Raw genomic sequence first — 25,117 nt, forward strand, 5'->3', positions numbered from 1 at the left:
CAGGTTTTGATTTGTTTTCTATTTGATCTAGCGTGATATTTTTTTGTGATGAGGTTGAAATCAGTTATTATTTGAAAACTAGTTATTAGGCCCGAGCTATGCTCCGGGTAAGAAAAAATTTCATTTATTAATATAATACTTTGTGACAATAACACTAAATACAACTTAGTTTAGTGGTTAGAACTTTAGTATATGTACTTGAGGTCTCGGGATCAAATCTTATACTATGCAATTTCTTAATTTTTCTATTGTACATGGATTACATGAACTAAAACTCCCTAGGGAGAGCGCCACGTGACACATTTTCTTATTTTCGCACCCCTTTTAATATATTTGTATAGATAGATGTTGGACCAATTTGAAGATGCAGAGTAGCAGGAGTTTAGTATTTCTAAGTTTTGACATGTTTGAGTAATGTGTGAAGTCTTAATTATGTTGAAATTCAGATGTTCTAATTGGTAATAATGTCATCAAAATACTTGAGTCTAGTTGCGCCCTATTTGTTAATAAGGATATGATTGTTTGCATGTAGCAAGATGGTGAATTTTTGGTAGATGTTGACGAAGTTTCGAGGGCTGGGTTTTCGACATCGGGAGTAACGGTCGATTTTGGGGTTTTGGGTGGCGATGGGTTTCGGGTTTGGGGTGGATGAGGCGTTGGAAAGGGTGGCAGCCATGGAAGGATGTGGGTGAGAGAAAAGAGAAAGACGTTTAAAAATACAAAAAAAAAAAAAAATCATATTATCTTACCTTCGTAACATATTACAAGTTATTTAACTTGTTTAAAATTAGTGAATATCAAAACTAGACTTATTCAAAAATAATTAAAAAATTGACTTATTTCTAGCAAAAAGGGCAAAGATTGACTTATTTATGACAATTTTTACTATTTAATATATATTTTAACTTTTTCTTAATTAATCAACCAAAATCACGTACAATCAAATCTCCTCCTTCCTACTTTAGTGTTTCCTCCTCAAATATATATTTACCCTCAAAACTATCGTTGGCACCACTTTTGTGCTTCCTTCTCAAAGTAAATTTACAGTAATATGTCCATAGCTTATATGTTTATTTTAAAGATTATTGTTAGCATCTCAAAATTTGGTCACCAATGGAGATAGATTCAAATCGAGAATGACACTGTCATCGAATCCTTTTAATGACGATTAAGGACTCTTAATTAGAGGATTAAAGGGAGGTTAAGGCATAATAACAACTCTAATCTATGGAGGTTACATTTATGTATGACCTTTGTCATTCTTATGAGCTAGAGGAAAAGAAAATCAGTTTTTTTTCATATTCCGAACGACTTGCTTTGCTTGAGAGAAACCTTGCTAATTTCTCTCTAGTATTCTTCACAAACATCAAACACAAAGTTCTTGTTAATTCACATAGAAGATCATCTTGTGAATTGTTTTCTCTATTGTATCTCATTAGTTGTTTCGTGTTAACCTGGTGATCCTAGAGGGCGAAATTAAACTAATAGGAAAGCGTAGTTTTCGTGCCTTGGATTGGTATATCCGGTTCCCTTGTTTGATCACGTCTAACAATCTATTAGTTTAACTTCCCTCTTTTCGGATATGGCTCAATCACTCAAGGACATGACTACGAAGTTCCAAAAGTTGGACAAGTTTGAGGGGGTGGGTTATCGAAGATGGCAAAAGAAGATGCATTTCTTGTTGACTACTTTGAATGTGGTGTATGTTCTTTCAACACCCATGCCACCGTTCCCGAAAGATGGAGAGGAAGAGTCCATGGAGACTACAAGGAAGAGAACAAAGTGGAAGAATGATGACTACATTTGCGGGGATCACATCCTCAACTCTCTCACCGACCCTTTATTCGATCTTTACCAAAACGTGGAGAGTGCAAAGGAACTTTGGGATGCTCTTGAGGCCAATTATATTTCGGAAGATGCTTCAAGTAAGAAATTTCTTGTTAGCAATTTTAATTCAATTAAAATGACTAATGATCGGCCTATTGTAGAGCAATTTCATGAAGTTCATCATATTTTGAACCAAATAAGATCACATGGTATGGTGATGGATGAAGCCATTGCGGTTGCCTCCATTATTGATAAATTACCACATACTTGGAAAGACACTAAGCATTCCTTGAAACATAGGAAGGAAGATATCTCCATGGAGCAATTAGGAACTCATCTTCGTATTGAAGAGGGTATCCAGTCTCAAGATGGGGTTAAGGATACTACTTTAGTATTCCTAAGTCTACCGTAATATGGTAGAGGTTGGTGGGTCTAGTAAGACCAAGAAATCCAAAAAAACAACAATAACAAAACCAATTTGCAAACAAGAAGAGGAAGACCCTCACTTGTTGGTATGCAATGGTCCTCTCCAAGAGGGATTGTCCTTCTAATAACAAGAAGAAGACAAAGAAAAGACAACCTAGTGTTGTTCTAAACCAAGGTAAAGTTACACATGAAAATATAATTGAAGAAATGAATTTTGTGGCTATGATTTCTGAAATTATGTTTGTGCAGGTTGATGATTCTTGGTGGATAGATTAGGGATCCTCTAGACATATGTGCAATAATAAGCATTTCTTCAAGTCTTTGAAAGATTTGGATGATGGTCCAATCTTGTATATGGGGAATGATTCTACGGAAAGGCAAGGTATAGGCCAAGTAGAATTATGTTAACCTCGGGAAAGACTTTAACTCTCGGGATGTTGTTATGTACGGAAGTTAGGAAGAATCTTGTGTCGAGGGTCTTTTGAATAAATTTGGTTTTAAAGTTGTTTTGAGTCGGATAAATTTTATTTCCAAGGGTGGTATTTTGTTGGACAAGGTTTTTTTGTAATGGAATGTTTAAATTTAGTATTGATAATAAATTGTACTAGTTCTATTTACATGCTTGATGTTTCTTCTCTATGGCACAATCGTTTATGTCATGTAATATCGTAGATTATATGACATGTCTAAAGGTGGTTAATACCTCCTTTCGATTTAAAGTTAGAGAAGTGTAAACATGCTGCTAAATAAAATTACAAAAATCCTTATCCTAGTGTGACTAGACAAACGTATTGCTAGAATTGGTGCATAGTGACTTGTGTGACTTTCATAGTTCACCTTCTTTGGAAATAAAAAATATATTGTAACTTTTTTGATGATTTTTCAAGGTTTTGTTACATATATTTATTATTTACTAAAGATGAAGCACTAGAAAAGTTTAAGACCTTTAAACCAAGTGGAATCCAACTAATAAGTTAAAGGTTTCGGGCGGATAGGGGTGGTGAATACTATAATCCTAGCTATTTTAGTTCCACTGGTGTAATTCATGAAACAACCCCCCATACTCACCTCAAAAATAATGGTATAACGAAAAATTGGGTTCTAAAAGAAATGGTAAACACCATGCTTTCTAATTCGGGTTTTTGGGGTGATGCAATTTTAACTGCATGTTATATATCAAATCGAGTTCCTAATAAAAGGAATAAGACTACCCCTTATGAACTTTGGTGTAACAAAAAGCCTAATCTCAATTACCTTAAGGTATGGGGTTGTAGGGCAATTGTCAATTACGACCTAAAAGGAAAACTTTAGGTGAAAAAGAATTGATTGCATTTATATAGGCTATGCGGTACATAGCAAAGCCTATAGGTTTTATGTTATTGAGCCCAATGACTTTATCTCTATTCATTCCGTGATAGAGTCAAGGGATGCAATATTTGATAAGACTCGATTCTCACCGATTCCAAGACCAAATGACATGATACCTAGTACTAGTTCCAATGTTGTGGATGACATTAATAATGATCATGATACTACAACACCGAAAATTAGGAAAAGTAAAAGAATTAGAAAAGAGAAATTTTTTGGACCGGATTTTCAACTATATTTAGTAGAAGGGTCAAGTGAGTCAATTTTGACTCAAATCTCATATTGTTAAAATATGAAGGAGGATCCTAGGACCTTTGATGAGGCTATGAAGTCTCATGATTCTGCTTTCTGGAAAGAGGCGGTGAATGATGAAATGGATTCAATAATGGGAAGTCATACTTGGCTTTTAGCTAATTTACCTCCCGGTTGCAACCACTAGGGATGACAACGGGCCGGATCTGGACCGGATCTTGGTGGTACCAGATCCAAATCCGTTTTTTGAGCCTGGACCCAGATCCGGACCGGATCCTAGGGATCTCAAAAGGCAATACCCAGATCCAGATCCACTAGATCCACGGTTCTACGGATCTGGATCTGGATCTGACTGTTTCTTCAAAAAGTTGTACAAACAATTGCCAATATTTTATCACTAAATAATATAATTATTATAACATTCACCAAACTACAATATAGCAACATCTCAACATTTAAAATATTCAATCTTGTATGAGAGTGAGATAAACAGTAGCCTTAAGTTACTAATTAAAAATTAAAATATTCAAACTATAAGAAAAACGGATCTGCGAGTCGGATCTGGATCCTCTCCATAAGATCCAGATCCGTTTTTTGTGTGGGATTCGGATCCGACCCAGATCCGTAAGGTCCAAAATGCTAAGATCCAGATCCTTCAAAACGGATCTGGATCCACGGATCTGGAACGGGTCCAAGATCCATTGCCATCTCTACCGGTTGGTGGTCCAAGGTTTTAGGCAAAGATATGGTATCAATTATTTTGACACTTATGCTCCGGTAGCTAAATTAGCTACCATTAGACTTTTGATAGCATTGGCTGCGATTCATGGTCTAGTAATTCACCAAATGGATGAATAAACTGCTTTCCTTAATGGTGAATTGGAGGAGGAAGTGTACATGAATCAACCTGAAGGGTTCGTAGTCAAAGGTCAAGAAATTAAGGTTGCAAATTAGTAAGATCTTTGTATGGTCTTAAACAAGCACCTAAGCAATGGCATCAAAAATTTGATGAGGTTATTTTGTCTAGTGGGCTCAAAATAAATCAGCCCGATAAGTGTTTATATAGCAAATTTGATAATAATGGTAAAGGAATTATAATTTGCCTATATGTTGATGATATGCTTATCTTTGGGACTGATTTGGAACAAGTGAAAAGGACCAAAGTCTTTCTCTCTTCTAGCTTCTCCATAAAAGATTTGGGTGAAGTGGATGTTATTCTAGGTATTAGAATAATGAGAGGTAAATGATCAATTTTTTTATCACAATCTCATTACATTGAGAAAGTGATCAAGAGGCTTAATGACTCGAATTCAACTCATTTTGCTACTCCCATGGGTCCTAGTATTCACTTGGTTCCGAGTAGTGGTACTCCTATTTCACAATTGGAGTATGTAAGCTTAATTGGAAGCTTCATGTATGCTATGACTAGCACTCGACTGGATATAACTTTTGCTATTGGTAAGCTCAGTAGGTATACTAGTAATCCTAGTATGTTGCATTGGCAAGCATTGAGAAGAGTGCTAAGGTATTAGAATAAAACCTTGGATTATGTCATAACTTACAAAGGAGAACCTTCTATTCTAGAAGGTTACTCGGATGCTAGTTGGATTTCCAATAAGGAAGATTATTCATCCACAAGTGGATGGGTGTTTCTTCTTGGAGGAGGTGCTATTTCATGGACATCCATGAAGCAAACCTGTATAACTGATTCAACTATGGCATCAGAATTCATTGCATTGGCATCTTGTTGCCAAGAAACGAAATGGCTAAGGAATGTGTTGAGTGAGGTTGACTTGTGAGTCAAACCTATGTCACCTCTTCCTATTCATTATGATAGTGCATCAACCATAGCTAAAGCTTATAGTGAAGTCTACAATGGAAAGTCAACACACATTGGAGTTAGACATAACTATGTGCATGAAATGATAAGGAACAATTTTATAACTAATAATTTTGTTCGCTGTAGTTTGAACTTCGCGCATACGTTTACTAAACCGTTGTCAAGGGAACTAGTGAACAAAATGAACACGGGATGGTCTTAAGCCTATTGAACAACTTATGGTGAAGGAAAACTCAAATTGACGTCTAATACATCGTTAGATCTCAAATTTTAATGAGGATAGTACTTCTCTCGAAGGTTGGGAGCACTTGTTTAACACATCTTAAGGTTAGTGCTTGTTGCTACAATGTTAGGAGGTTGAATTTATTCTTAATAAATCTTTGAAAAGTGCTCAATTGTAGGAGCATGTTCATAAAGATTTACCTATATAAGCTAGAGGTTTGGCCGCTTCACCAAGTCTAAGGCTTGACTTGGAACGCTTATGAATGGATATGGACACCAAGGCTTCATAGGTGTGGGAGGTTAAGAACTAAGTTTATGCTTATGTGTATTAGTATCTTCAATATTTTGTGGTGGTTATGTGATTCAAAACTTTGTCTATCATTATGATCGAAATTATTATAAAGTTACTTTTACTGAGTGGAGATTCAATCATAAGATATTTCCATGATGCATGATCATGTCTTGTTTGTGATTTATAGCAAGTTGAAAAACTTTTCAACATTACCCTATAAATGGGAGGAGGATTGTTGGAACATTTATAGGGTAATGGGTTTATAAGCTCATATGATCCTATACTAGAAGAGGAGGAGATCTGGTATGTTAAGATTAGAATACGCAAAGTAACGTGAAACAATCAAGCAAAACAGAAGGTCGGTCGCGGGTCGCGACCAGTGCATTGACGCGACTCGCGATCTATATCGCGAGTCGCGACGTGGGTTCTGTCTTGGAACGTGAATGTTGCGTGGACGGTTTATAACCGTTGTATTGTGTACGTTATCCTTTTAATGACGATTAAGGACTCTTAATCAGAGGATTAAAGGAAGGTTAAGGCACAATAACAACTCTAAGCTATGGAGGTTACATTTATATATGACCTTTGTCATTCTTATGAGCTAGAGGAAAAGAAAATCAGTTTTTTTTCATATTCCGAAAGACTTGCTTTGCTTGAGAGAAACCTTGCTACTTTCTCTCTAGTGTTCTTCACAAACATCAAAACACAAAATTCTTGTTGATTCACATAGAAGATCATCTTGTGAATTTTTTTCTCCATGGTATCTCATTAGTTGTTTCGTGTTAACCCGGTGATCCTAGAGGGGCGAAATGAAACTAATAGGAAAGCTTAGTTTCCGTGCCTTGGAGTGGTATATCCGATTTCCTTGTTTGATCACGTCTAATATCTTGGACATCTTTACCCCAGTCTTCGGGACACCAAATAAGGAAGCCTTATTTACAGCAATAAAATTTCTAATTGTTGCTTGTTTAGTTCCCCTATTTATCCGATGACATTCCACACTAAAATGCTATCGATGTGTGTTGACCCAATATGGTTTTGATGATGACAAACTAAAGTAATTTAACTAACAAAGTTTATGAGTTTTATGTGTGCAAGAATCATTGTAAAAGGTTGTACCTATAGCATTGAGAATGCTTGTTATGAAAGATGTGCGAGGTGCATTGTTCCTATGGATAAAGAGAATACTACAATCATGGTTGAAGTGAAGAGGCTTGACTTGAAGATTGAAGTGAAGATATTCAAAGGAACAACTATCCTAACATGAAGGAAGCTTAGAATGCATGAGTTTGTATTTAAGTTCCTAAATGTAAAAAGGGAACAAGATCCGGAAAGGTAAGAAAACTTGAGTTATAAAGTTGGAATGATGGTTTAGAGTCTCTAGTTAAGTTCCTAGGTTTAATGAGTCTAAATGGTAAAAAGGTTATGTCAGTTTCTGTTCCTATGTTGGGAACAGACGTTGGTACCGTTTGGGAACACGGGTTGGGAACAGACCTAAAACGTCCTATGTAGTGCGCCTAACATTACTTGTGCGCCTAAGAGGTTAGTTAGAAGTTTTAGGTTAGTTTTGACTAGATCCACTATTTTAGGGAGTTTGTTATTAGTTTGTTAGGAAAAGATTTTAAAATGATTTTGTATTTTGAAAAGGATAATATCTTATTTTAAAATCTTATCTTTTTATTCTAAGTAAAATCTTATCTTTTGAAAAGATTAACCCCTTCATCTCTCTTTCCATTTCACCATTCATCTCATAGAAAATCTCTTCAGTTGTAGCATTCATAACATCAAACTTGTTGGTAACTGGTGTGCTTGGTACCACTGCTTGTACATGCATCCTAGTGGCCACCTTGTCTGCAGGTATCATCTCATCAGCTTGCCCTCCAATTACTACAGGCTTTTCCTTCACCACCCTCTCCTTTTTTACCTTCTGAACATGTTTTGATGACGAAACAGATATGAGAGGCAGAGATGGTCCCACGAGCGTGCCAAAATCTGTATACACAAAATTTCGAGTCAAAATATATAAGACAGGAAACAAAGTAACAGAGAAATTTTTATTTCAATAAATGTATTGAGTATAATCTTTGTAAACAGTTTATAATGAAAATAAACTAAGTCCTCTGATTCTGTTCCGTAACTTGAGAGTGACACGTGTTGGTGTCGACGTGGAGTTGAATGTAGACTGACCTGTTGTCAATGTCAACCTGAGTTTGAGTGTGAGGTGACGTTTTGTCAACGTCAACCTGAGTTTGAGTTTTGTTTGGGTATATTCGAATGAGGGCTGACAAAGCTTGAATCTCAGTCGAATATGTTTGAGTGTATCTGAACAGTCAGCACAGATTTGATGTGCTTGTTGACTATTTGCAGAGAGAATTCTCATAGAATTTTGTGAGCTCTTGAGAATAATGATTTTTTCGCCCTCCTCAAATGAGAGATGTGAGGTCTATTTATAGGGAATGGAAATCTCTTCACGGACTTGGTGATTTATGAGTTTGGGCCCGTTTATGACTTGAAAGTCTTTTTTTACCTTTGCCATTTGACCAACTTATTCGGACTAGTAATATGGGCTAGCCGAAATATTTTAGAACCCAAATTATATTTGTTTAATTTAATTTGGATATGTTCTTTGAGTGGACTAAATTAATTAAATTAATCATATTTATTTAGCTCAATAATAATTAATTTATTTTAATGTAAAACACTAATAAATTTTTAGTGTCTACAGATGGTCCTCCCTTCACCTTTCCCTTGTTCGTGGCTTTCGACCCACAAGGTATGCCCATGGCTACCAATTCGCACTGGAAAACCCGCGAGAGAAAATTTCAAACGGTTATTTCACCAAATACCCCTGACAAAAAAAATTATTCACCAAATACCCCCACTTTTTTTAAAAAATTCACCAAATTCCCCCGACTTTTAAAAAAATTCACCAGATACCCCAAATTTTTTTTTAAAATATGACATAAAATGCCCTTAATGACTAGTGGAAGTTAACTCTATTAGTCATTAGCGTTAATTAAATCTAATTAACCCTAAAAATCCCTAAAAACTCTAATTAGCCCTAAATATCCTAAAAAACTAACTAACCCTAACCCCCTCTCTCTCCTAACCCACAAGCCCCCAGTCCACCACCCCCAACAACCTTATCCCCACCAGCCCCCTCCCCCTTCACCTCCCACGCAGCTCCCTCTCCCCCAGCCTGTAGTCGCGCTTCCCCCTCCCCACCAACCCAGCCTGAATCCCCCCTCCTCCTCCCCACCACCCCAGCCTGAATCCCCCCCTCCTCACCACCCCAGCCCAAATCCCCCTCCCCCTCCTCACCACCCCAGCCCAAATCCCCCCTCCTCCCCACTCTTTCGAGTTCACACCTTCAAACTGACACCCCCCACCCCTTCGAACTTGACGCTCCACCACCCATGCCGCAAAATCGCGAATCCCGAGGCTGGTGGTGCTGTAATTTTTGCGAGGGAGCCTTTTTTGCAGGGGGTTGCGGGGGAGGGGTAGAGGGTGGGTCTGGTGTTGGTGGTTGCGGGGGAGGGGGCTGGTGGGGCTGGGTTGTGGTGGGGTGGTGGATGGTGGGGATGGGGTTGTTGGGGGGGGTGGGGGCTGGTAGGTTAAGGGAGAGAGAGGGTTAGGGATAGTTAGGGTTAGTTAGGGTTAATTAGGTTGACTTAGGATTAATTAATTTGATTTAGGGCTAATTAGGTCGACTTAGGACAAACTTGTAAATAAACACTAACGGAGGATTAACGTCCATAGTCAACATTTGGGATATGTGGTGATTTTGTTTAAAAGTCATAGGTATTTGGTGAATTTCGAAAAAAGTTGGGGTATTTGGTGAATAAAATGTTTTGTCAGGGTATTTGGTGAACTAACTGAATTTCAAAAGTCGGTTTTCTAGTCTATAAGCATACAACTTCCCCCTTCTCACTTCATTGCACCATCAACTTATTTTTGTTAATTGCTATTTATTATATAGTACATTAATCATACACCCAATTTTATCTTTTGGTCATTTACTCATTCGAAGCTCTACCTATTATGTGATTATGCTCATTTCCAGTTTCGAATGAGGAATGAGCAAAAAAAACCTTGGGAGTACCCGGATGTATGATAAAAAATTTCGTTTATTATATCGTGGAAGGAAATATCAGTACTGAAAACAACACCCAGAATTGTTCTCTTAATGGTATAAGGGTTGCTAAGAGAGAACATTGAATTAACCTAATAATCATTCATCCCTAACCTCACACAAAAATAATGCTTATTGTCACTAATCAACAATATATTGATGGCTAAGCAGAAATTACTCTATTATTAATCTAAGTAACCCTGAAATTAAAAGTTGCACTTATATTACTCAAAATTACCTTTAAACTATTGTCATTATCTTGGAAGTAACAGGGTGGAAACCCAAATCATTTTTTTGGTGAATTAGACTCAAAAGTCTATCTCCACTTTAGCATCCCGTAATGAAGATCATTACCCTAACCAATCCGTACCGAAGAGGAGCAACTAAAAGCCTTGCCGAAACCTCGTTCAACTTCGAAATATTATTGTTTGAATTCCTTTTTTAAAAAAACCTATATTCAAAACTCAATTAATTATGCATAATAATTAATTATTTTTTCAAATAAATCTTTTATTAAGCTAATTATATAATATCATATTTTAAGGTTTTAATTGTTATTCTTTGATAACAATCAGAAATATATGACTAAAGATTATTCAAGATAAAATCAAAATTCGGTGAAAATTATCAGTGTGCATTCATCGCACCTAGCCTGCACACTACACAAGATTGTTGAGGTGCACATGAAGCTTGCGTTGGCCGCACACTTTGTGCGTGTCACACACGATGGTCATGTTAGGCGCAAAAAATCATGTTTTCTCCACTGCAGTTGTTTTCGTAACACCAATCTCTTTTTCTTATAAATAGGCGTGATTTTCACTCGTATTCTCTGACAACTTTACAACGACATCCACCCATTATTTAACAACATTTAAGACTAAAAAAGCTCTCAAACATTCATATTAAATCCATTTTAAAATACATTCAACTGGAAGATATTCATTGTTCCTGCTACTCGAATCTTCATTTATATTATTTTTTCAAGGCGCCGATTATATCCAATGAGCAAATATAGGTTCGATCAATTTTTTTTTCTGGAATACCAAAAGCAAGCATGACATTATTATGAACATACATCACAATTGATTCCTCCAATAATGTCTATATTGTCAGTCTAATTTTCTTTCCTTTTGTACTAACAATTCACTTTTCATGATGGATATGTAGGAGTTAAATTGCAATTGGGAGTACACTCTTGTACATTTGTATAATCTTTCTTTTCCCTTTTTCATGCTCATATGAAATTATGTTCCTTTGAATGGTTTATATCTTTTTAATGTTGGATATGAAGCCTATAAATCGGGAGGGTCTCTCAGGTTTTGATCATAAAATCATAAGATTCTACGAAAATGATTCTATGATAAAATATGTAAGCTGTTTACCTATATTTCCAATGAAAATCACTAAAAATTCAATTTTAACTGTAATGATAATCACGAGCTGAGAAATGATGTCATCAAAGGGATTAAAAGAAGTTGAGAAAATACATGCTTCTTTAAGTCAAAAACAAATGAAATGATTCAATAAACATATTGCACCAAGAAGAACCGAATAAGATAGAGAAATTTGTGCATGCGTGTGATGTGAGGGTGAAAATGCGACAACTAGGACTTGAAACAAATGACATCTTATAAGAATGATCCATTTATTTTAGGATTTTTTAACAGAATAATACAAACTTTTGCCCGTTCTCTCGCAATAATACAAACTTTTGATTATTTTTTAATAATACAAACTTTACATCAAAATTCCTCTAGTAGGTCAAATTGAGTTGTAACCGGTAAAACAGGTCAAAAAAATTTCAAAATGATCTTTATTCTTTCTCCCTCCTCCCCCAACCCCCATTCACCTCAACCACCTCATCTTGTTACCTCCTACAACAATTTAACAACCGGCATTGTCCTAATGGAGGAATTTTAATCAAAAGTTTGTATTATTAAAAAATAATTAAAAGTTTGTATCATTGCGAGAGAACGGGTCAAATTTTATATTATTCTTTTTAAAAAATCCTTTAACTTACTATCCAGCAATAGACTTCAATAAAAGGGGTAGATGTCGAATCATTAAAATCGAAAATAAATTACGATTTTACCGATTCGACCGATTTTGTACGATTAAATATCCTTTATAAACCTTTTAAAACCCATATGCATAGGGGTGGCCTTTTTATCTTTCTTTAACCACCTATTTCCATTAACTGCAGCACCACCCATATACATCTCAAAAACCACACCCGAAAATGCGAATAGGTTTCATCTTGCAAAAAGAATTAGGTTTGTTCCTGCAAAGTATGCTTTAAAAAAAAATTTCAAAAAATTTAACTTTTATAAGTTTTTTTTTTACAAATTTTTCAAAGTAAAATATAATAAAGTCTTATAATCATTAGTGGAAAAAAAGCGCAAGGGCTGTGATTAGCCTATAAACCGCAGCCCTTCGTGCCCTTTAGTGAAGGGTTGCGATTCGTCGAAAATCGCAGCCCTATAAGTAATAAAGGGTTGCGGTTTTTGGACTAACGACAACCATTTATGGGCATTTTTTAAAAATTTTTTTGAAAGGAATTCCCGTGCTTAAAATGTTAAGCGGCTAGGGTTCTCACAATCTCCTCTCCCTCATTCTCTCTTCTCTCTCACGTCAACTAACAACCTCCTTTTCCCTTTTCTCTCACCCTACTCCCTTCTCCCTCACTCTCCTCCTTCTCACTCGTTCCCTATCCAACAATAGCAGCACAACAACGATGCAACAACAACAATACCACAAAGGAGAATGAAGCACCAACGACACAACAATAATCTTGCTCGTAACGACAACAAAGCACCAGCGACACCAGTGGGCCATCGACTGCTGCAAATAATATTGGGGCGGAACGAAGGAGATAGAACGCGAAGATTTTCGAAGCTCTTCTCTCAATTCTTCAACTTCAACCTTCAGCTTCACTTCTCCTTCGCCTTCAACTTCTTATTCTGCACCGTCCTCGTTTTCCAACACCGCATGCGATAGATTAAGTCGCGAAGAATTGCCATAATTTTGTATTCTTCTTTTATGTTTTCCTATGATTTCGAGATATTCTTACTTTAATTTCGTTTATCAATTTCATGTGTAATTCACGACCTTTTACGTGTGAAATTTTGTTTGTATGCGTTTTGATTTTAGTTGTTTAATTTATTCTCAAGTCTTTTTTTTTTCTAACTCCCTACAATTCACCGTCGTCGTCAAACCATAATTTGATCTAGATCTAGGGTTAATTTAATTTTTCATTTAATTGGGCGCCAATGACGAAAGTGTCAATTTTTGGGTTTCAGATCTAGAATTTCTTCTGCTATTTCTTAATAACTATAAGAAAGCAGTTGATGTTCGTGTTGTAGAGATGCTTTTAGATACATTTAGACTTATAAAATGCAAAAACAAAAACAATTTTTTTTTGGATGACAAGGGCTACGTGCTTTAGCAAAAACCGCATCCCTTTGTATAAGGAAGGGCTGCGATTGTGAGCCTAAATCGCAACCCTTCATTTTTGCCGAAGAGTTGCTACGGCAAGGGCAGCTGGCCAAAACGCAACCTTAGGGATGTTTTGATCACAACCCTTGCGTTTTATTCCCAATAGTGAATTATATGTAACTGTAAAGACATAGCCAAGTTTTTTGATCTCTAACACTTTTAGTAACGTGATAACATTCTCTTACCCCAATTCCATTGAAATTTTTGTTTTTACCCCCAATTCCTTAGAAGTTTTTTTTTTTCAATACCATGCCATAATGTTTATTTTTCAATTTGACACTATACGAAAAATTACAAAAAGCTAATAAAACCAAATATCAAAGTTATGAATAATAATATACTCCTAGTAACTGATTCGGAACATTGCCCAAGCTAAAATACTAGTTTAAGTTTAGAAAAGGTGTATTAAAAGACAAGCATAAGAAAATAAGAATGTAAGACGGAGTTTGGTTCACATAGTGGTACGGGTTTGGAATTAGTAATGAAATCAAGGTGGTATAGGTTTGGAGCTTGATACCTAATACCGTGTGTTTGGTTTTATTTGGGAATGAAATTTTTTTCTTCTATTTAATACCTAGAAGTATTGGTATGAGCCAAACCCACCTCTCTCCTTGGGTCTCTAAACCCCATACCTTATGAGTTTGAGGTATGGGTTTTAAATCTATAAAATTATTAAACAAACACTCGGTATGAGTTTTGTTCATTCTAAACTCATAACTTGTAAAGAAGTGTTTAGGGTTTAATTGTCTGCCTTTTCTATTGATATCAAGTAAATATATATAGTACATCCAAGAAGGAAACAAGATAACAATACACCCTATATACAAGGAAAGAGATATTAACAAATATTAACAAATCCCTATACAATCTCGCCTAACACCCCCCCGCAAGTTGGGCATGGGTTGGATCCAAAATACCCAACTTGGATAATAACAAATCAAACTGAGTCTTGCCAAGAGCCTTGGTGAAAATATCGGCAAGCTGAGCTTTGGTGTGAACATAGGAGGGATCAATGAGACCAGCGCGAATAGCATCCCGAACAAAGTGACAGTCTATGTCAATGTGCTTGGTACGTTCATGAAAGACGGGATTTTTGGCAATATGTAGAGCAGACTGGCTATCGCAAAAAAGAGGAATGGCCTGGGGATGATGCACTCCCAAGCTGATCAATAGGGCCTTCAACCATTTCAACTCACAAGTAAGAGATGCCATAGAACGATATTCCGCCTCAGCAGATGAGCGGGAAACCGTAAGTTGCTTCTTAGTCTTCCAAGAGATCGGGGAGTGACCAAGGAAGACAAGCCAACCAGATAAGGAACGACGCGTGAGAGGGCAAGCCACCCAATCCGAGTCACACCAACCCTGAAGAGAGAGGTCACAATCAGAACGCAGAAGGATACCCTGCCTAGGAGTACCTTTCAAATAGCGAACAACACGTAGGGCAGCATCCCAGTGCTCTTGGCGAGGTTCCTGCATGAACTGAGAGAGAACATGAACCGAATACGCCAAGTCAGGCCGAGTAACAGCCAAGTAAATCAGTCGCCCAACAAGACGACGATAAGCCGCAGCATCAGAAAGCAAGGGACCTGTAGCGAGCGCAAGACGATGATTCTGCTCGATCGGGAAACCAGAGGGATTAGAACCCAACAAACCAGCCTCAGAAATAATATCCAGGGTATATTTCCTCTGACAAAGAAAAATACCAGCAGAACTCCGAGCCACCTCAATACCCAGAAAATACTTCAACACACCCAGATCCTTCATCTTAAAACAATCACTCAAATAGGCTTTGAAAGTAGAGAGCGCAGCGGAATCATTACCAGAAACAATGAGATCATCAACATACACCAAAACATTAAGCTGAACAGAGTGACGAGTGTAGGTAAAGAGAGAGTAGTCAGAATAAGATTGAAGAAAACCATACGCCCGTAAAGAAGTAACCAACTTGGCAAACCAACAGCGAGGAGCCTGCTTCAGACCATAGAGAGACTTGCGGAGGCGACACACAAGATTAGGATTAGGACAAGCAAAACCAGGAGGAAGCTTCATATAAACCTCTTCATCTAAATCACCATGAAGAAAAGCGTTATGAACGTCCATCTGATGAAGTTCCCAATTTTTGGAGGCAGCAACAGCAAGAAAAGTACGCACAGTAGTCATCTTAGCAACAGGGGCAAAGGTCTCAGTATAATCAATGCCAGCTTCCTGATGATTCCCCAAAACGACCAAGCGAGACTTAAGTCGTTCAATCTCTCCATTAGATAAGTATTTTGTGCGATAAACCCACTGACTGCCCAAAGCACGTTTCCCGGGAGGCAGTTCCTCCAAAGTCCAGGTACCATTATCCTCCAAGGCCTGAATTTCAGCTTGCATAGATTGTTTCCATCCCTCACTCCGCATAGCTTCCTTGAAGGACCTCGGTTCAGAAGTAGAAACAATAGCTACAACAAACTTCAAATAATTTGCAGAAAATTTTGAACAATTTATATAATGAGCTATAGGATAAGGAGTACCTGAGGAGGGAGACGGAGCAGGTGTAGAAGAAGATGGACTATCCGAAATAACAACATTAGTGACATAATCTTGTAGAACCACCGAAGGAAATTTGGTCCAAAGACCACGGCCCAAAACCGGAGGGGGTGAGGGACTCGCAGCAGGGGGCGTGTCGGGGAGACTACTAGGACCAGGGGAGTCCGTGTGAGAAATGGGCCGAGAGAGAGAGGTAGGAGAGGATGGGCGAGCGTCAGAAACGCTGGGCGAAGGGAGAGTAGGGCCAGGAGAGGAAAGGCGGGGGCTGGTCCGAGAAGGAGAAACGGGGCCGGGAGAGTCATTTTGTGGACTGGGCTGGTCCTGCGAGGCCGTAGGTGCGCAGGAGGGGGAAGGAGGAGGGTCATTTTGTGAGAGAGTGGGGGGGAAATTTGAGGAGGTGAGGGCACAAAGTCATCATCAAAATCATAGTGAACATGAATAGTGGGAGGGACAAGACTAGTAGGATCAATATTAACATCATCAGGAGATAAAAACGGGAATACTTCCTCAAAAAACTTGACATCTCTTGAAATAAAAAATTCCTTAGTATCAAGATCAAATAACCGCCAACCTTTCTTGCCAAATGGGTAACCAATAAACACACACTTCCGACTATGACTTGCAAATTTATCCCCTTTAGTCTTATGATTGTGAGCAAAACAAAGACAACCAAATGTACGAATAGCATCATAGGTGGGGGTAAAACCAAAAAGGAGGTCAAAGGGAGTTTTGTTGTGGAGGAGAGGAGAGGGAGTACGGTTGATTAGGTGAGCAGCGGCTAGAACACTTTCTCCCCAAAAATAAATGGGAAGATGGGCTTGGAACCTTAAAGCACGACCAACATTCAGAATATGTTGATGTTTTCGTTCAACACGACCATTTTGTTGTGGGGTAGCAACATAAGAAGTTTGAAAAATAATACCAGAGGCGGCAAAGAAATCAAGTAAATAATGAAATTCAGTGCCATTGTCACTTTGAACAACTTTAATGGATTGAGAGAATTGCCGAGCAACCATAGCCACAAAATTCATAAACATAGTAAACACCTCAGTTTTATCAATCATCAAATAAACCCAAACAGCACGGGAAAAATCATCCACAATAGTCAAGAAATAGCGGGCCCCACAAGAAGAAACATGTCTGTAGGGTCCCCATAAATCACAATGAATCTTCTCAAAAATCCTAGTAGCTTTAGTATCACTCAATGGAAACTTATCTCTAGAATGTTTAGCACGAAAACAAATTTCACATGCTTTATTCAAACTACCCTGATGACCACACAAAGGAGGAAGTAACTTCACCACTTTCTCCGAAGGATGACCCATACGACGATGCCACAACTCCATATCCGTAGAAACTCCATGAACCGAAACCTGAGGTAATGCTTCAGTGCTGGTGAAGTAGTCAAGTCCATCCTCCCTACGACCCGTTCCAATCAGCTTCCTCATGGGATCCTGGATAGCACACATAGTAGATGTAAATTGAACAAAACACGGCAAATCATTAGTCAGTTGTGCAACAGAAAGTAAACTACAACGAAATTGAGGAACTAAAAGAACATTAGTAAGAGTAAGAGAGGGAGACAACCGAACTGAACCCTTTTCAGTAGCAACGGCAATGTTGCCATTAGGAAGACTAAAAAGTTCATGCCATAACACATTCAATTGACCATAATACGTAGAAACACTCATGTTCTTGGTTTGTTCACATTTAGCAATAGCGGATTTTAATTGGTGAATGCGAGGACCATTGATAGTAGCAAAGCGAGTTTTCAAATGACTCCATAATTGATGAGCTTCGCGGAATTTAGTTAACGTACCTTTAACTTCAACATCAATAGTGTCGAGTAACCAAGAAACAATCATAGCATTTACCGTTACCCAGTCGGCGTCGGTAAATGGTGCAATCGGCCCACGCAGAGAGCCGTCGACAAAACAAAATTTCCGGCGAGCTTCGAGAGCCAGCTGGATGTCGCACGCCCAGTCATCGTAGTTGTCAGATTTGAGGCGAGTCGGAGTAATAAAGTCTCTGGGACGATCGCCTGTACCGAGAAAAAACGGGTTGGTAATATCCAACCGGGGGACAGAAGATTCCGGCGACTTTTCAGGAGTACCGCCGGCCATGAGAAAAAAAATGAGAGAAAAAGATTAGGGCACCGATACCATGTAAAGAAGTGTTTGGGGTTTAATTGTCTGCCTTTTCTATTGATATCAAGTAAATATATATAGTACATCCAAGAAGGAAACAAGATAACAATACACCCTATATACAAGGAAAGAGATATTAACAAATATTAACAAATCCCTATACAATCTCGCCTAACATAACTCATACCAAAATCATATGAACTTAACACTCCCTAAAAGAAACTAGCGGAAGTACCTTGAAGACCCATTTATGAGGTAAGAAAAACTAATCGGGTCGAAAAGCTGAAAAAGGACCCAACACATTATAGAGGCCAGAGGGTACCACAAGTTCACAATGACTCAACAAGATCCGAAGTTTGGAACCAATAAAGCAAAAAAGGAAGGCGAGGCATATCGCTTATGTATGTTAAAAGTTAAAACCAGAACAAAACCCTAATTTATCTGATCCCTCATATTTTCTGCAGCAGCTGCTGGTTTCTCTTAGTGAGGAGAGAAATAGGAGAGAGAAAATAATCATCATCAAACAACAACAATGGCGCCGTCAAGAACAGTAAAAGATGTATCTCCTCACGATTTCGTCAAATCCTACGCCTCTCATCTCAAGCGCTCCGGCAAGGTTTTCCTCTTTCTCTCTCTTTTCTCCTTTTTCATCGCAGATTGATTTTCTTGTTTGGTATGAAATTGATTCTTTTTCCTTAGGTTTTAATCACGTAAGTTCTTCGCATGACGATTGTAAGATTTAAACCTCCTTTAATTGCTCGTATTAGTATGATGTGACATCGAAAATTGTAATTACGAATTGGAAATTTCATGTTTGACATATGTGGTAGAGTATATGAAATAACGAATTTGATCATCTTTTTGGAGTTGTCTGCTCCTTTTGGTCTTAGTAGCTATTATTTGAGCTTGTTATGTTTATTCCGGGTGGCATTGAGTTGGAAATTATATTGCGGTGTAGATTGAAGAGTTGGATAATGATGCGTGTGTATATTGGAGGGAGAAAGAAGGTGGAGATGTTCCGATCAAGGCGACATTAAGCTTTACGCAATTGATCATCAAAAAAAGTAGTATATCTGATAAAAAAAAGTATTTTTGATCAATAAGATAGTAGAGTGAAACCAAATTGATCACTCTGATAACATATACCTATAACCTGGTAATATGTTTGGTTTTTATATACTATTCTGTTGTTTTTGTTACCAAAAATTGTTTGTGAACAAGAATGTTTTACGTAGTTCTGAATTAGGCATTTTTATAATATAGGATGCCTTATGACTCGAGTTAATATTAGCAGCTTATCTTATAGAGTTATGGTTATTTTGATTTTTGAAGCTAGATTATGATAGATTATTTAATCGTTGTGCTTTGTAGATGGAGCTGCCACAGTGGACTGACATTGTCAAGACTGGAAAGCTCAAGCAACTTGCTCCATATGACCCTGATTGGTATTACATTAGAGCTGGTAAGTGCGTGATCGGTTACTTGAAGCTCTATTTGCTCTTCCCCTCAAAACTGAAAAGACCTGTATTTAACTTGATTTAAGCCATAATTTAAGTTCCTTTGATGTTGCATTTTCTTTTTCCGTCAAGCTAATGGAGATATGTACCACTTTCTCCATACTTTTTACTTACATCATTTTGACTTTTGCACTACTCATAACTAACTTTGACTCTAATTATATAAAAGCTAATTTTGGAAATTACGGCATTGTTGGATTCATCTCAATTTATGTTTGTAAAATATCAACATTTTAAACTTTTTAACAATAGACCATCAAATATTTTGATGGTCAAAGTTGTGGATTGGATAGTGCAAAATTCAAAATGATGCAAGTAGAAGAATTGGAGGAAGTATATGAAATTGCTAAATAGGCTGTTTTTGCTAGATAAAGGAGGGAAATGAGATGCATGTATGAATTGTGTGTTTTATCTTAGGTTATAAAGTTGCTGAAAAACATCTCATGTCTTGTTTCTTTGAACTTAAATTAACCTTTCGGCAATAAAGAGTTCTACTACTGTATATGCCAGTTTTTATGAAACACTTGGCCATTTTAGGGTCCTTTGGTTCACTAATTTTGGGATCCAAGAAATGGAACAATTACCGATTTTCTTTCTTCTTCTTTAGTTCAACCCCTCACCAATCCATTATCATCGCTTTATGGTAATGAATTCCCCTAATTTGTTACTTTCCCTTCCCCCAAGTAACAAAATCCATTATTTGGTGATTGTGGTTACCATTCATTTTCATTCCTTGCTGATTTATTTGTGGTTACTATTCATTTTCATTCCTTGGCTTGAACCAAAAAATTCAATAAAGGTAAATATTTTTGTTACCATCCCCCTCGGCTATTTGTGTCCATTCTTGCATTCCATATCTTGAACCAAACTACCCCTTAGTTCTTATTATAGGAAACGGAGTGCATAAAAATTGATAGTGTGAATGTGATAAGCTTAATGCCTTAATTGAAGTTTATTGTGTCTGTCTGTGGCTGAATCTCTTAATGAGGGAAATAAGAGGAGCCACGTCTACTTTAGCTCTACTAATTCAAAGATTCTATGGAGCATCAAGGTCTCGTGATCTTTTTACTAATTTCAAGGGGTTTATACACAATTTCAAGAGTTTATCCTTGATTATATGAAGATCATGGGACTGTAATAGTAGGATAGGTGTTGTGAAGTAGTAAGATGGTTGATGTTGAAGCTTGCTGTTTGAGATATGTCAGGTCACAGTTGGAGTGGGAACTTGCTTGCACTCAGTTGCTGCCTTGTTGCTCTGTCTGTTTTTGAAGACTTTTACTTCTTTTGACCTTTTGTCCAAGGGGGTTCTGAACAACTTACACTGGATGAATGATTTCTTATCTTCTTTACTTGATGAGTTCTACCAATTTGGTAGCAAGTGTATTGCATATAAATGATAAGATAGGGTAACATCGTACTGTAATAGTAGGATAGGTGTTGTGAAGTAGTAAGATGGTTGATGTTGAAGCTTGCTGTTTGAGATATGTCAGGTCACAGTTGGAGTGAGAACTTGCTTGCACTCAGTTGCTGCCTTGTTGCTCTGTCTGTTTTTGAAGACTTTTACTTCTTTTGACCTTTTGTCCAAGGGGGTTCTGAACAACTTACACTGGATGAATGATTTCTTATCTTCTTTACTTGATGAGTTCTACCAATTTGGTAGCAGGAGTATTGCATATAAATGATAAGATAGGGTAACATCGTGCCTTATGTTTATTGCATCTGCTGAAGAACATGAATTTTGCATGGCTTACGCATTTTACTTACGTAGTTCTGTTTATTTGTTTTTTGTAGCTTCAATGGCAAGGAAGATCTACTTGAGGGGTGGACTGGGTGTTGGTGGCTTTAGGAGGATATATGGAGGGAGCAAGAGAAATGGTAGTCGCCCACCACATTTCTGCAAGAGCAGTGGCTCTGTTGCACGTCACATTCTACAGCAACTAGAGAGTGTGAAAATCGTCGAAATTGATCCCAAGGGGTGAGTTAATCTTATGTGAGGTTTTGAACAGATGCTAGTCATGAGCACTGTGTCTGCATCCTGAGTCAGTTCTTGACAAAACGAGATGCAACATTGGCCTTTTTAAGTGATTAATGCATTCACTGGATTATGACGGTACTAGTTGAACTGGCACTATGTTGTGCATCCGCTATATGCTGCTTCTGTTGTTTGGTGTTTCGTCAATTTTCAACAAAGAGGAGATAATGATATGTGAACACTTGCTCATTGAGAATTAACTGACATTTCTTTATACATCTGACAGGGGAAGGAAAATCACATCAAGTGGCCAGCGTGATCTTGATCAAGTTGCTTGCACAATCGGTGTTGCTGCGGTGTAAGATGCTGGTTTACACTGGTACTAACGCATCAATCTCTTTGGATTGTGATTTGTGAGTTCTTGAAACTAGGTGTGTAGATGAAGTGAATCAGATTTCTACTTTTTGTGGCCTATGTTGAACTTATTAGTTTTGAGATACTATGCTAGTTGTCGGCTTCATGGCTGTGAAATTTTATCAATGAAATATATATCTACTACTTGATTTTTGTCGTCTTATCGTGTATCACCTGTATCTTATGGTTTGATTTTCTTGATGACTATAACTTCTATGTTCATGCAACTTCCACGTTCCATTTTAATAACTTTAACGGTCGCTTGTTCCTTGCAACATGGAGGAAACAATTGCAAGCCCACCTTACGAATGCTAATTGAGCAGGAGCCATGAAATAATGATATTTTCCAAATGCCTGCTTGCAAAAGGTGCATATTTTTTTTGGCAGTAAGTACACAGCATCTAAGTCAACAGCCCAGCCCTAATAGCTAAGTCATGGGCCTGCTGAAGATTTTGACTACCTACTTTATAGAACTCACAATACAAGAAACTACGCTGCAACTTAGTTATATCTACAAGGATAGTTTGAAGATCTATCGACCTTTGTTGATTATTGGTGGCCTGAATGAGCTATGCTAAGTCTGACATAATTTTTATTTTGGTGCGAGGTCTCCTGATCTCCTTTGAGCTTCCTCCATTCCTCTAAGAGGAGAACACACTTGCAGCCTGTTTGGTAGTTGGTCATAAATGGTGGTAATGGGAATGAATTTGTGTGTAAATTTGTGAAAAATATCATTGTCCATGACCATGGTAATGCTAATTTATCCTAAAGTGTCCACTTTCCTTCTTGAATTTTCATTCCCATCCAATACCACATTGTAGGGTGGTAATGAGTGGTAATGAAAATTGCTTCCCCTTGGAGACAAAAACACAAATTTAGGGGTGAGATTGCTTGTCCATGGAGAAAAAATGCCTCCCCATGGAGATTTTAAGGGTGCTTCCCTAATAAAATTACACTTAAAATTCATTCACATTACCGCAATTTATTAACGACTACCAAACGGGCTGTTGAGTTTAGAGCGCGGATAGTACCATTACTCTGTCAGTTTCTTTTGAACAACACCTTTCTTCCCCTAGTTCCCAACCATCCAATGCACTGTCAATTTGAATTAAGCAGTGATCTTGGGGTATTGATATCTCCTTAAGCTTTTCTTTTGTAGGTCCTCTCGTTTGGTTGCTTTCCTCTTTAATTTGTTTCAGCATATGTTCCTCCTTTAATAACCTCTCAACTTCCACAAGGATTTCTATAGGCTTCCCTAGTCCACATCTAAACACTAGTCTATTTCGATATAACCAAATGGATCGACGGATTGCCATGAATACCTTGCTTGTTTGCTGATGTTTATCTTCAGCCTTCCACATGTATAAGAAGTAGTTCTGCAGCCAATCTTGTATGGAGATACATGTGTATATCGACGTTGATCCCAAGTGAGGAACTTTTCCAGACTCATTTAATCACCTCATAGTCTTTGAAGAGGTGACTCTGTGTCTCTTTCTCCTTACCACACGTATGGCATTCTTGTTTGAGCAAGACCCTTATTCTTAGGTTGGAACTAGTAGCTAGTGCTTTGTGCATCAGCCTCCAAACAAAAATCTTCCATTTAAGGCTCACATTCATAGCCCGTAACTTCCACCAGTGTTGTTCGTACTAAAGATTTCTTCTATCGATGAGGAACACATATGCTTCTTTTACACTTATTTCTGTCGTTTCATGCCATCTCCGTGCATATTCATCCTCCATTTCACTTTGCAGTTTATGAGCCACTAAAATTCTAGTTGCTGAATAGGCCGCGAACTTGTGCCAAAGGAGTTTGGCATTCCAATTCTTACTATCTGGCGACATGAGATTACTGGCGGTGTAGATGCCCTCATCTTCTAGCCTGACACCATCTTTGACCTCTATACCCCCCCCCCTCCTCAAGCCATCAATCCTCTATGACTTTCGTTGTATGTCCATTTTCAATAATCCTGATAAATCCATCCGCATAATCCCTAATCGTTCGATACATGCCTCTGAAACTCCATGTGGAGGCTTTAAGATTGCTTCTACATAACGCTAGCGATATCGAGGTTCCTTTATACTTAGCCTTAAAGATTTTGGACACCAATAATTCCGGAATATTGTGAATCAGGAGGGCTTGCTTTGTAAGAAGAGCCTTATTGATAAATGGATGTTCCTAATACTCAATCCCCCTGCGCTCTTCGGGGCCTAATGATATCTCTTCTCCTCTGGTGAATTGGCTTAGTCTCATGTGAGGTTCTCCAAATGAATTAGGAGAATAGCGCATTCATCTTGTCAGACACCTTTTTCGGCAAAAGAAAAACAAACAACATGTGATGAGGTAAGGCGGCTAGCACCCCATTTAATAGAAGTATTCTTCCTACATGATATAAGGCTAAATGCTTTTTGTCCCTTACTTAGCGTCTCACCTTTTCCACCAACAACTTAAATTTGCTAGTGCTCCTTCCATCAAACTCAATGTTATAACCCACATATCTGTCTAGACTCTTTGATGATGGTGTTCCTATAATGTTTCTCATAACCCTTTTAAATCTTGAGGGAGTATTTGGACTGAACATGATTAAAGACTTATGGTAGTTAATTACCTCACCTGGAATGCAGTTGAAATTGTGTAGGGGCTGTTTAATACACTCACATGCCTGTCGCGATATTTGAAGAATATA

The 25,117-nt window shown here is 37.8% G+C and overlaps 1 protein-coding gene across 1 annotated transcript; it reads left to right on the plus strand.

Moving 5' to 3' along the window:
* Positions 1-18,933: 18,933 nt before the first annotated feature.
* LOC104893965 (40S ribosomal protein S19-1) lies at positions 18,934-22,594 on the plus strand. Its single transcript, XM_010680108.3, has 4 exons — positions 18,934-19,146; positions 19,902-19,992; positions 21,839-22,022; positions 22,306-22,594. The coding sequence occupies exons 1-4, from the start codon at positions 19,063-19,065 to the stop codon at positions 22,379-22,381; spliced, it is 435 nt and encodes a 144-aa protein (XP_010678410.1). The 5' UTR covers positions 18,934-19,062; the 3' UTR covers positions 22,382-22,594.
* Positions 22,595-25,117: the final 2,523 nt, after the last annotated feature.

The sequence above is a fragment of the Beta vulgaris genome, chromosome 5 (assembly GCF_026745355.1).
Source record: "Beta vulgaris subsp. vulgaris cultivar EL10 chromosome 5, EL10.2, whole genome shotgun sequence".
NCBI lineage: Eukaryota > Viridiplantae > Streptophyta > Magnoliopsida > Caryophyllales > Amaranthaceae > Beta > Beta vulgaris.